Source organism: Dipteris shenzhenensis, chromosome 25, assembly GCF_047967505.1.
Source record: "Dipteris shenzhenensis isolate YYH24624 ecotype China chromosome 25, Dip_SZ_1.0, whole genome shotgun sequence".
NCBI classification, from domain to species: domain Eukaryota; kingdom Viridiplantae; phylum Streptophyta; class Polypodiopsida; order Gleicheniales; family Dipteridaceae; genus Dipteris; species Dipteris shenzhenensis.
Window position 1 is genome coordinate 27,668,383 of NC_141620.1, and position 12,998 is coordinate 27,681,380.

At 42.6% G+C, this 12,998-nt stretch overlaps 1 protein-coding gene across 4 annotated transcripts in view; it reads left to right on the forward strand.

Annotated features, from left to right (window-relative positions):
* Positions 1-10,212, forward strand: part of LOC147885686 (Pseudouridine synthase family protein) — a 73,094-nt gene extending 62,882 nt beyond the window's left edge. For 3 of the 4 annotated variants that reach the window (XM_087396680.1, XM_087396682.1, XM_087396683.1), the window contains exons 6-7: positions 9,717-10,124; positions 10,164-10,212. In XM_087396680.1, coding sequence (XP_087252806.1) covers positions 9,717-9,950 — 234 coding nt within the window. In that variant the 3' untranslated portion in view covers positions 9,951-10,124; positions 10,164-10,212. The remainder of the gene's footprint in view (positions 1-9,716; positions 10,125-10,163) is intronic. The other variant, XM_087396681.1, reaches the window with a different exon arrangement.
* The last annotated feature ends 2,786 nt before the right edge of the window (positions 10,213-12,998 follow it).

The following is a 12,998-nucleotide window of genomic DNA, read 5'->3' on the forward strand; positions in this document are numbered from 1 at the left end:
TGGGTTAGATACGAGCCTATGGATGAGTCGAGCTATAGCCCATGTGCTCGGGGGTGGTCGGGAGGATCGAGGCACCTGCGCTATGATTCTGGTTGAATCAAGGACGAGATTCTAGGTCAGTGATAGGGTCAGATCGTGCGGGGTCGTGTCATATTGGTATCAGAGCCGTCCTATCACGATTGAATTCAACACGAGGTATGCAGAAAAGATGTCTTCCAGGTACGCTTTTTGAGGTTGCTCTTGCAAAACTGAATTCCCGCTCATATATGGGCTGAATCGTTGGGTGATGATGTGCGCTCATGATTGGGAGAGTTGTGGAAGAAATAGAAGTCCATAGGCTGTGTGCTCTCTACATATTTGGAAATTGTGATTCCCTAAGAAGGGTAGGCAATGAGAAGACTTGATGCTTTCAACAAGAGATATGAGGATGGATCGTTTCTGACCTATAACTACCCACGCTTGGGTTGTTGATGTGATTGGATGTGTGGGGACGCGTGAGAATGGACTGGTTAGGGAAAGAATTCATTCTAGGTTCTCAAGGATGAGATTCCTACCCTAGAGACCTAGATTTGCTGCAGTTGAGAAGTAGGAGGAAAGAGAGGGCGTTTGTAAGCCAGAGAACGGCTTGTGTAGGAAATTCGGGCATCAGAGATAGGGGCGATATGATTGGGGCAAGCGCTTGGCTTAGGGAAGGAGTGTATCGCCTGATTTTAGTACGTTTTGGCTATTTTTGGCTGGCTGGAGAAAAGCAGAACCAGATCTATTAAAGTGAGACTGTTTTTCGGTCAAAAAAGCAGATTGCTTTTTTGTTTTTCTCTAGCAAGGAAAGCACTTGCTCTAAATCAAGCACCCACCCTAAATTCGCCTAGCTTTTGGTGGCCCTTCGTGGCTATTTATATACCCGAGATTCCTCTCTCTCTCTCTCTCTCTCTCACTTCAGCACTTCAGCGCATGAAGGTGAACTTTCCGTCTGAGATCAGCCTATCAGATTCCGCCATCTTTCTTGCTGTCCTCTACCCGCCTTCTTCCTTGATTCCATGCTGCAACAGATTCTCTTTTGCTAGTGTGAAGAGCACGTGTTTAGACAACTATTTTTCTAGTCCCTCTCTTGTGCGAGATATTTTCTAGCCATGGAAGGACATCAAAGTAATGAGACACCTACATTGGATTACTGTTTTATTGAGATGGAGGATGAGGCTACATCGGAGGTTATTCCTCGTAGACCTCATGACCTACTACGAGAGATGGATTCCTTGATGGATGAACTCTGGGCAGCTCTTCACTACTATAAAACCCCTCAGTACCAGAAATATATTGAAGAAGGCTCATGCTGTTCTAAGTGTAGACAGTCTTTATATTGAGAAGCGATGAAGAAGTTGAAATCCTCAGTTTTGATCGACATCTAATTATTTTTTGCTCGACTGGATCTTTTAAACCACTCTTGGTTCAAGAAGCTCCCTAATTTTGTATGAATTATGTTCTAAAGTGTCTTGTTATTAAATTGACCAGGTTTTTGTTAATTTGGTTTTAATTTGTAACTAAGTGGCATTTATAATTTGATTGGTTTTTCAAATTATATAATGTGTACCTTTGTTCCATATATCTTGAAGTTTTTTTTAGGTATATGGTACATTGAAGATGCCTGAGACTTTGTTACATCTTAAACTGGACTTAACTAAGACAATTGGATTTCCCTTTCTCGAATCTTGGTGTGTAGATTCTTGTTTGGTTTCTATTTGAAGTTTTGATCTCGGTGTCATTGTGAGTTATGACATTTCTTCGAGTTACCGTTTGGACATATGAAGGTTCTTATTGATTAGACTAGGATGAGTCTTGTTGGATACCTTCTTTGAATCATGTCCAAAGGCATGGTTATTCTGATTCTCACTCTTTTAGCCCGAGGTCATGGATAGTCAGGATTCAAGAGTTGTTAGGGATACTACCTACTGGGTTTTCTTCTTTGACCTATTGGTTGGGGTATTGTAACACAAGGGGTGATATAAGCACATTAAGAAAAGGATTGAGAATGGATTTGCCACCCTGACTCAATCTGGGATCATCTGAGTTGAAGAGGGATTGGCTACCTGATTTACTCATATTGTCCATTGAGTTTTTTATTTGCAGTATACTTTGGTGGTATGGGACACTAAGGTTTGTTACATTTAAGATTCTCTGATGTGGTGGTATAATCCAGTGTGAAATAATACCTAAGGACCACTAGGGTGAAGTACAAGTAGGCTGAATTGAATTGGGGGCAACCTGATTAGATTTTTTAGGAGGGCTGACTAAGATTCTTTACCCTGAGAGAAGCCATGTTTTTTTGGGGTTCAACCCTGGAGCTCCATAGTCTAGACTCAATTTCAGGGAGGGTTACCGCATCTCTTCTGATGATGGTCTGTCAATGCCTTGTTTGGAACCTGGTGTTCCTAGATAAGAGATCCTAAGAATTGGATGATCCTGTGATAGGAGCGGTTTATTGTGCACAAGTTTGTACAGGATACCCGATAGTGGATCTTATTTTTAGAGATTTCGGATTGTATATTTCCGTAGTCTTTGGATCACATAGGATGCTATTCCTATGATGGTTGATTATATACATGTCTAGAACAGTTTCATCGACTGGATATAGCCAACTGAATTTTTACTGATTATCCTCATGTAGGGGCATTTCGAGGATAGATCAAGGGGACCATATCTTTGGTCAGAATTTTGCCCATTGATACTTCCATGAAGATTCTTCCATCATGAGTTATGAACGGATACCTAATTGTTATGCGATGGAAAGTCTGTCATGTATTTCAACCCAAGAATTTGAATTACAAGGGTATTTTGTTGAGGGGTTTTTTGAATACTAAGTAATTCAAGAATTAGGGCTGATAGAAATTGCAACCCAAAAATTGACCGTCGAGGGGCTCAATTGATGGTGTTGTTCAAACAATGATTCCTCGATCTCAACCTAAGATTTTGAGTTCAAGGATACTCAATAGATAAGGTTGATAGAATCATTTACCTTCAGGTACAGATTTTACCATGCTTGTGTACGGATATGTAAACGGAACTAACTCTGTGGATTCAGGCGTTACTGGATCTCTTGAGGAGAATACTCGATGATACGTAACCTCGTTTAGATTGAGAGATTTACTTTCCTTGGGTTAGTTATCAAAGATTGTGGCTTTGGCCTTAGATTCTCTTTGATTTGAATCTCATGGAACGTATAGCACACTCAAATTGATAGTCAGAGTATAGTTATTGGCATTGACTCATCTTCACAGAGAGTTTTTGGGCTTTATAGTGAACTCAAGAGTGAGTTCTTAGAGGAAGGGGAGTATGTCATATGCATGGTGTACTTAGGGTTGGATAGCAGGTTAACGTGGGTTACATGATAGCGTAGGGATGGATGGCTATTTTTAGCCGAGATTGCTATATATAGAGATTGATTCATATATAGTGCTCGCTCTATATGGAGGGAGCTATTCATAGCATTGTGCTATCTATAGCAGGTTTCCTTCTATATAGAGGGAGGGCCACAGTGCTATTGTGTAGAGAGTTTTCAGGCTTTCTAGTGAACTTAAGAGTGAGTTCTTAGAGGAAGGGGAGTATGTCTTGTGCATGGTGTACCTAGGGTTGGATAGCAGGTTAACGTGGGTTATAGGATAGCATAGGGCTGGATGGCTATTGTTAGGCGAGATTGCTATATATAGAGATTGATTCATATATAGTGCTCGCTTTATATGGAGGGAGCTATTCATAGCATTGTGCTATCTATAGCAGGTTTCCTTCTATATAGAGGGAGGGCCAGTGCTATTGTGTAGATGAGTTGAGCACTCCTCAACTAATGGATGGGGCTTGGACCCAAGTCGGGACTCTGGCCATCTACATGGCGAATCATAGGTGGTGTATCGAAGGTCCTTTGGATGGGCTTAGGTGGTATGGGACGCCTGGTACGGGCCTATGGATGAGTCGAGTTGTAGCCCACTTGCTCGGGGGTGGTCGGGAGGATCAAGGCACTTGCGCTATGATTCTGGTTGAATCAAGGATGAGATTCTAGGTTAGTGATAGGGTCAGATTCTACGGGGTCGTGTCATCTGTCCATCCAGACCCTAACAGAACTTTGCCTGAAACCCTCTCGTAAAGTGCCATGAAAGCCCAAATGATCTCTTGGTCATAACCCAAGTCTTGGAGATGCCTAATGAGACGGGCTCTCGGAACTGTATCAAAGGCTTTGCGGAAATCCACAAAGTAACAAAAAACCCTTTGTTTCCGTGCCCTCCCCTCCTCAATGTGTGAGGATGTGATCCATGGTCCCATGATCACGTTGGAATCTAGCATGTCTATTTGCTCTAAATCCCTACGTCTCTACGAATCGACTGACCTCACAATCAAGCACTGATGCTTCAATCTTGGACATGACATGTCCGATCATATGGTTCTGTAGTTCTTTGGGCTCATGAGATCCCGTGCCTTGTGGATGGGTAAAATAGTGTTAACAATCTAGGTGCGTGGGAACACCAGACAAATAGCTTCATTAAAGAGCTTTGCTAAGAGGGGGGCTAGGAGATTAATCCCATATGCAACGAATTCAGTGCATAGGCCCTCATGATCTTTCACTCGGCCATTATGAAGTTTCATCACGGCATCCTTCACTCCCCCTTAGTGAAGAGTGTGTGCAAGATGTGGGGTGGGGTATGTGTGAGAGGTCAGGAGCTGGCTGATTTGGAATATCATAAAGTGTGTGGCATAATCATGCAAGACTTGAGTATCAGTGAGTGGTGAAGGGGACTGCCCCTCTAGAAATCTCTGTTAAAAGTCTTAGTTGTTACTAAATAGAATATTCAGTAGTTCCTTCTTGTTTCGACGGAGGAAATCCAACTTCTTCCTACGTACCGATTGATGGTACTAACGTAGCATCTCTGGCTCATTCGGGAGGTGGTTTTTGGTTTCAAATCTAGATTGACGGCGTAAAGCCTTGCTCTCATCATCGTACCAGCTCTGACAAGGGATAGTCCCAGGTGGTGGTGGACGAGTGGAATGAGTAGTGTGATGGAAAGAGTGAAGGGCACCCTCGTGTAGTGAGCGGGTGACCAGAGCAGCACGTTGATAAAAGAAAAGGGGGAAAATCGGACAGCCCCTAAGCAATTTAGAATAGCTCGATGACCTTGCCCACTCCTTCCAAACCAAAGGAAATGCTCCCTCACTAACAAGACTTCAGATATTTTATCCAAGAGTGAATCATTTAACGGGAAAAAAGGTGACAGGTTTCCAAATAAAATACACTTGATTTATTCAAGAGATGGTCTCTTCATTACAAGATTAAAACACTCCAAAGCACACTTCATGTACTTTAGGACGTAACTCAAGGAATAAATATATCACGCCACTTCTGAAGTACACCTTGGAATGAATGAACTGAGCCAGGAACCAAGTAGATCAGAACGCCAAGTGAGGCTCTCAAGACTAGAGCGCTTACACCACTTCAGAGCAAGGTATCAGGGCACCACTACCACAAGACTCTCTCACAACAAATAACCACAAGACAACACAGATCTTGCTGTTAATTCAGGAAAACATCCCCTAGAACAGAGGGCACTCAATCCACCAATGAATCCCACTCGTACGATCAAAATTCCCAAGATGTCACTTCAGAAAAAAACAGTGAATCCTTTGCAGATTTGAAGGTACTCTAGCCTGTCAACACCAAATGAGAACTCCAGCCAGAGATAAGTTAAATCAAACTATTTGATTCTAGAAAGTCAGCAGCTTCACACCGACAAACGATCCTTCTCCTGACTGCCAAGAATCACAGAATAGCAACAAGTAGATACACGATTCCAAGGCCCAAACGTCTTTTTCAACGCAACATCAACTAGAAGCACTCGGCCTAGAAGAATCGAAACGCTTTCTCTGATCAACATCAATCACAACTGACTCTCGTACAACTTGCTCGATCAACATAAAGAAATGGGAATCAGCTCCTTTAGATTCTTGTTCCCTCTTTCTTGACGAACTCTTCATGCCCTCTTTGTAGCAGCAAATTGATGCAGACCAGCAAGCTACTTCATTCGTCAAAAACCCACGTACATATCAAGAGATGAATACCTTTAGGATCGAAATGATGAGCCATGGCTTCACGTTCTTGCTAGTGTTCAAAGAATGAAGAAAAAAAGCCGCCTCCTTTGGTAAGAGATGTTGATCAAGCCCACAATTCCTCCTTGCAATCTTCCACAATCGGTAACATCATTGCATGGCTTCCAGCAACCACATCAGGTGTCGATTCTTCCCCCAGGTGCACTGAAATCAGCACGTTGATCATCCTTCTCCACATTGCACATGTTTTCGGAATTCTTCTACCCACGTATCATTTTCGATTTCTTTCTTGCTTGGAGTGACCTTGGCATACATTCTCATTTTTCTCCAAAGGTTTTGTACCACTCTCCTTTGCTTACATAGAATCACCCCATGGCAAATATAATTGCACATTTGGTCCTCTAGGCACACTTTCTACACACACTTTTCACATGCAATTTTGCCATGTATGCAAACCCACATGAACCACTTAAAAGCCCCTTGATGTGGCAACAAAAAAACCCCATAATCCCATCTCATCATTAACACGGTGACCCGGAAAAAACCCCACAATTACACATAATTTTGGACATGTGACCCCCAACACATGACCCTTGGATACCCTTGCCCTGATGTGATTGGTGTACCACTTGGAGATTGATCATCTCCCATTGGGGCCCTTGTAGAGTTTTATTCAACTTTAAAAAAATATTTACATACACATCATGTATATTTTTTTGAAAAATGTCCTTGGAACAAAAAAGCCCCATCATCTGCTAGCTAAGTGTACCTATGAGCCTACCCCTTATTATGTACAATGAAGAAGAGCTTACTACATTTTTTGACCTATCAATGTTCCTCTAGTAAGGGTATAAAGTCAATATATGTGAGAAGTATGTAAAGGCGAGCTGAATATATAGGTGAGAGGCTACGGTCGAAATGTATGTCATGATAAGTAGTGTGAGTGATTTGTGGAGTGGGAGGTACTGTGAGATGGGGTGTAGAGATACTAAAGAAGAGGTATGTGTGATCAACCCTAGGAGAATAGGGTGCAACTGTAAAACAAGTGATATGAGAGGCGAAGGCAAGGAATCCCATGATGTAATCAACAACGCTAGAGCCTCCTCCATGTGGGAAGTAGGTAAAACCACCTAAGGAGGGCCAATCTATCAAGGCCATTATAAATAATAAGATCATGCATCCTGCCTAGATCTAACGAAGCCTGCCTGTAAGATGTGACTGGAGCTCGCTCATCTGCCAGCTGAAACTCGTATCATACTTGCGTCCTCAAGATCAATGTCTAGCAGTAAAATGGAATTGTCTTTGAAATCGAGAAGTGGTACCTGACGGACCTTGTCCTTGCATTGAAGTCCCTAACTAGGAGGACTTCCCCACGGCTTGAGAAGTCAAAAATGTCCTGGTAGAGAGCTGCATATGGTGATGTCTTTGTCTCCTCTCAGACATCTCAAACAAAGTAGGTCTTGGGAGGGAAGTAGCATATTGCAACGAACAACTCCTAGTTGTTTGTTTGTCGGATCCGGATCCAGAGAAATTTGGAGTGTGTATCTCTCTGCTCTACTGAGATGGGCGCACTTGTAAAGAACTACTACTCCTCCCAATCCTCGCACTCCCTGTGTCCCTCGTCTCATCTTTGTAAGCAAAATCCCATGTGTAACCGCTGACTACTTGTAGTGGGTGCTCTGGACTATGATGTGTCTCTGTATAAAAGACTATGTCATGACCTGGTTAAGATTTCAAGAAGTTCCTTGGTTCTGACCATAAGGTATCATAACAGTTCCAAATGGTACAGGACTAGGTCTTGGTATCCTGAGTCTCGTAGACCCCACCCCGCTATGTGGGAGGAGGGGCAAATGCCCGACGGAGGCCTATAAAGAGTCGTCCATCTCAAACTACTGCCCACTTCCCATCCTTGCAGGCCTGATCCCGCTGCTATATCAGGGTGCGCCTCTCCTCAACCCTTAAGGGGGTGAGATCCTCATCTATTGATTTCAATGGTTGGTCTCGTAAGTACTAAGACTGATCTACGCTATAGAGCTGAGAGTCGTGCCTGGGCATCATGGAATCATATGATAAGGGGTTGCTCTCGATTGGGGTCTCTCCCCACCCGCCATGCCCTCTCAATTGTGTGCTCAGCTACCCCAAGATTAGTGGCCACAAATGTAGTCGCATTGCTCATCATTGTAGCCTCGGTGCATGGAATGCCACTGACTCTGATGTTGAGAGCCTTACTGGCTCTCTGCTGCTGCTCCATAAGGGTGGCCGAAACGGTTGCCTTTGTAGGTTCCGTTTGCCCACGTCTACCCATCTGGATGTCTCCTCGATTACAGATTGCATGCTCGCAATGTGTGCCTTGCCCACTGGGGTACTGCCTGGGACTGCATGGATGGCTACTACCTCCTATCGGAGCTGCAATAATCCTATCTGAGCCTGTGGATGAGGCTAACTTGATCCTGAATGACACGGACCTGCTCCTGTATGGCACGAGCCTGCTCCTAGGTGAAGCGGGTTTGCTCTTGTGAGAAGCGAGTCAACTCCACCTCGCGTACATGAATGCTGTGTGCCTCCATGAGCAGAGACTCCCAGGCATCTAGTGATGGGTCAGCTAGTCCTCGCCCAAGCTGGAACTTAAAAGGCTGTGGTACAAAACTAGGAGAATGTGGCAAAATGGAGGGCGGTGACTGGGCTAGCTGGTTGAGATAAGAGCATTCTCCAAGAGCACCGCCATCTCTTTTGCCAGATTAGTCAGCAGCACTTTGCTGTTCTGGTACCTTGTATGACAACAAAATCATGTAAATTTGAGGGCTAAATTTCTCTCCCACAACCTATCACTTATATCAGACCGAAGGTCTGCCTTGGGTTGGCCAACTAACTTGGTTTTAGAGTCGTTAGGCTGCCTAGAGTGCTCTCTCCATTGCAAACCTTTGCTGCACCACCACGTCCCACCAATGGGATCCCCTTTACCACTTCCTTTTCCTACCCTACCTTGGTTGCAGCTTCCACGTGAGTGTTTTATATAGATATTGTAATAGCCTCTTTTGCCTACCTTGCCTTGTTTTGTCACCCTCTTAGGGAGGACAATTAACCCGTCCACCTTTTTGTACATTAGGTTTACTCCTTAAGCTCGTGTCCACACTCTACCTTCATATCAATGCTTGACTTAAAAACACGATTAAAAATTGTTAGCCTCTTAATTCAAAGATACCAGTAGATTCTGTGACTAACCCATGCAGGAAATGAGTGAGTCTACTCTTGATGCTAGTCCAAATTCCAGAGCTAGATGGAATCTTGGTGAGTTGATCAACATAATGTCTAACTGATGCTTGCCCTGAGAAAGATCTATTTTCATGTCCTTTAATATGTACACATTGGATGCAAGGATATATATAGTCAGAAGGGGAGTGTTGGTTAAAGCCATAAGACATGGCATCATCACAGATCATCATATCATATATGTCATAAAATGTACCAAAATTTGCAGAAAATTTTGGCTTTCCAGCTCAGCTTTGAACTTGCATAACTTTCAATTTAGAATTGAAAAGAGTTGATACCCTAGAAAGTAATTTTCCCCCCACTGCCATGATCTTCACCAATGTGAAGAGTTGATTGGACACATTACTTTGGTGTGTGTGCAGGTAGGCTTGCTCCTTGAGATTGGCAAAGAGCTGGTGCCTCCCTCAGCTGTATGTAAGATTTTAGCTACACAAAGCCGTGAAATTCTTTCAAAATATGCACCAAGTGCGCCTCCTCATGGACTTGTTCTGATGTGTGTAAACTATGATGATGAAATTTTAGAACCTCCTGCAGGGTCTCCACAAATCAGTTATGGCAAAATGCACACTCATCGTAAGTGCAAAGTATTTTTATAGGAATTCTAAGGTAAAAGAATTTCACTAGAAAATTTTCTCCTTATTCGTTTTCATATTATGCGTAAAATTTCTCACCATTCTAAAGGTGCATCCAAAGACTATATTTTTGATCTCACATAAACAGGTTATGTATAAGAATAGAGCTATCAAGGGATAAATGACCAAGTGATTTAGGTGGAGAGTTATCAAGGGATAAATGACCAAGTGATTTAGGTGGAGACAGACTTTTCTTTTAGCAACATTTTTTAAAGCAACAAGAGTTTTATAAGCAAATTTTGTCAACTTTTCCCCTCATTGTTTTTTTTCCTTCCTTTGTCTTGAGTAAAAGGGATATTTTGACCCATGAGGGAACGTTTATGCTTCAAACGTCACCCTATAGGCCCAATATAATAAACATGGTAACTTAAGCATGAGACACCTTGCATGGAAGGTGATGCCATGATGATGATGCTTGATCACCATCAATAACAAGGGCTACCACAAAGCATCACTCCTATGAGTAGAAACGTGCTCAAATGCTATTATTGGACATAATTTCCACTAGTTGACAAATGGTTGTCTGTGCAAAAATATACTAGTATCCCTAACATTCTTTTCATATAGAAACCATTTTTTCTAGAAAAGTTTACACTAGTGAGACTTGATGCAACATTGAGCAACGTAGAGTGAAATTTTTTATAACACAACATGCACAAGCTTGACCTAAACTTTCGAGAGGCAAGTAGTGTTCTGAGGCAAGCAAGGACCTGTTTGAGGTTATACACCACCAACATTTGGTGATCATGATGGTAGTTGTGTTGGTTTTGTGGAGATGCAACCTAAGGAGGAAGTATTCAAGTTGTTGGAAGTTCTTGGATACTCTATTAAATTTGTTCCTAGGGTGGGATTCATTTGGTATGCCAATTTTGATCAAGTGTGGAATGATGAAGTGAGAAAGTTGTCATCAGGGAGACTTCCACCTTGGTGTATATTCAAAAGAGCAAAAAGACTAGAGGCACGTATTTGAGCACGAAAGGAGGCACGAGAAGGCCTCAAGTGAATCTGGTAGGTGGTGGGACCTATGATAGCCTTATTGTGACTATGAGTGACTCAATGAGAGATAACTCAAGCCCAAGGAAGTTGAAGGGCCCTCTGTAACATTGACCAATTGAGCGTAAAAGAGCTCTAAGAGGCCAAATGGAGCTCCATAAAAGGTGAGTATTGAACGAAAACCTCAGAGTAGCTAAGATCCTACCCATTTGGTATGGAACGAGGATGAGGAGTTAGGGATTGCAGAAAGATTAGGATGAAGTCAAAAGTGGGGCAGTAAGTGTAAGAGCTATGTGATGTAACATTCATCCAAGCATCTCACACTATTGGAGGGTTTGGGTACAAGTGTAAGGGTCCATCAAATCTAACCAAGTGTCCAAGGAGGATCCATTGGTTGTAGACACTGAGAATGCCAGCCCAATTGAGGCCAAGATTGATCCACAATTGACCATTGCGCTAAGGTTACCGGGACCAAGGAAAGGGAAAATTAAGTGCTTCATTTATGAAAATGAAGGGTACATGAAATCACAATGCAAATTGTGGCAAGAGCATGCTAGGCTTCTAAAAAGCAACATCTAAAAGAGAGAAATGGACCTAGACATGGAATGTTGGGTGATCTTCATTGAGATCATAGAATCCGTAGCAACCCAAGCAATGATAAGTTCTAAGAAAAACGGAGATCATGAATTTGACAAGAACATACGATGAATTGCTTTATTTATAAACTCGAGAAGAATTTTTGGGAATTGAATGTGATATTTCCATCACGCATCTGCTAGAACTTGCTCCCCACTGCACATAGTTCTTCCAAAATACCCCAACCAATGAATGACCCACATAATAAAGCCATTGACCACAAAGGTGGAAGTAATATCACCTCGACCAAATCATTGGTCAAAGAAGAGCCAGCATATCACATCAACCTAATCATTGGTAATAGTGAGACCGAATTATCAAAGGAAAAGCTATCGAGAAAATCAATGCAGGTTTTCAAGAAGAATCAAAGTTGATTCAAATCAAGGACTAGACCTATCCCAAGAAACTTTCTATAGTACAAATATGTATTTGCATGGTATCTAGAAGGGAATGAATTCCAAAGTGAATCATTAGAATGAACATGAAGGAGTTTTGACCATAAGCACAACTCATCAAAGTAGCCATATGGTGAGCCACTGAATGAGCACAACTTTTGAGGGGATGCCACACATAAAATTATTAACACCATAAATAATAAGCATAATCATCAATGGAGAAACACTGAATCCAACCATGGATTCCTAAAAGCACGAAGCATTACATTGGCCCCGATGCCCCAAAACAAGGGAATATCATGATGATGACATTAACACAGACATGTTAGGGAACCCCACACTCCACTACTTAAGCTCCTTGCAATTTCAGGCCCTCTTTTTCTCATTCAAACACCATTTGCGCCCATAAGAGCTTGTGCCTATACTGTGTCCAATCTTATCACCTCACAAATCTCATAGCAACCAACCCAACGAGTTTCAATGGTGACATCCCTTCCAAAACAATGGGATCCACAAAGGAAAAGAATGAAGCACCAATGTGGAGAACTTGAAGGAAATTAGCATCCAGTCACCACTAGAAAGAAGTTGGCCATTGGTGTCCCTCAATTGGCTTCATCCCATAGGACTCCACGGACCTTCCATGGAGACTCACATTCAATCGTGTGGTGTCGTTGACACATGATGTTGTGGTAGACATTCTCAGTCACGGGGAAACAAAATCACCGCCATTGAGATACAAGTAGCCTCGACTTTTATAGTGTCCATTGAGGATGTTCACTCATAAGGTCCAATGAACTTAGAGTCCGACAAATTGTCCTTAGATAGAGCGTGGCTACAAGGCCATAGCTATGTCACTAGTAGGGAATAGACTTTGGAAAATTTGTTTCTCTTCCTATCTGAGAGGATCCAACTAAAGACCTTGGACACTTGCGTGCCAAGGTCTAGAAAGCATTGAACGTGGCAACGGGAGGGCATGCGAATTGGGGCA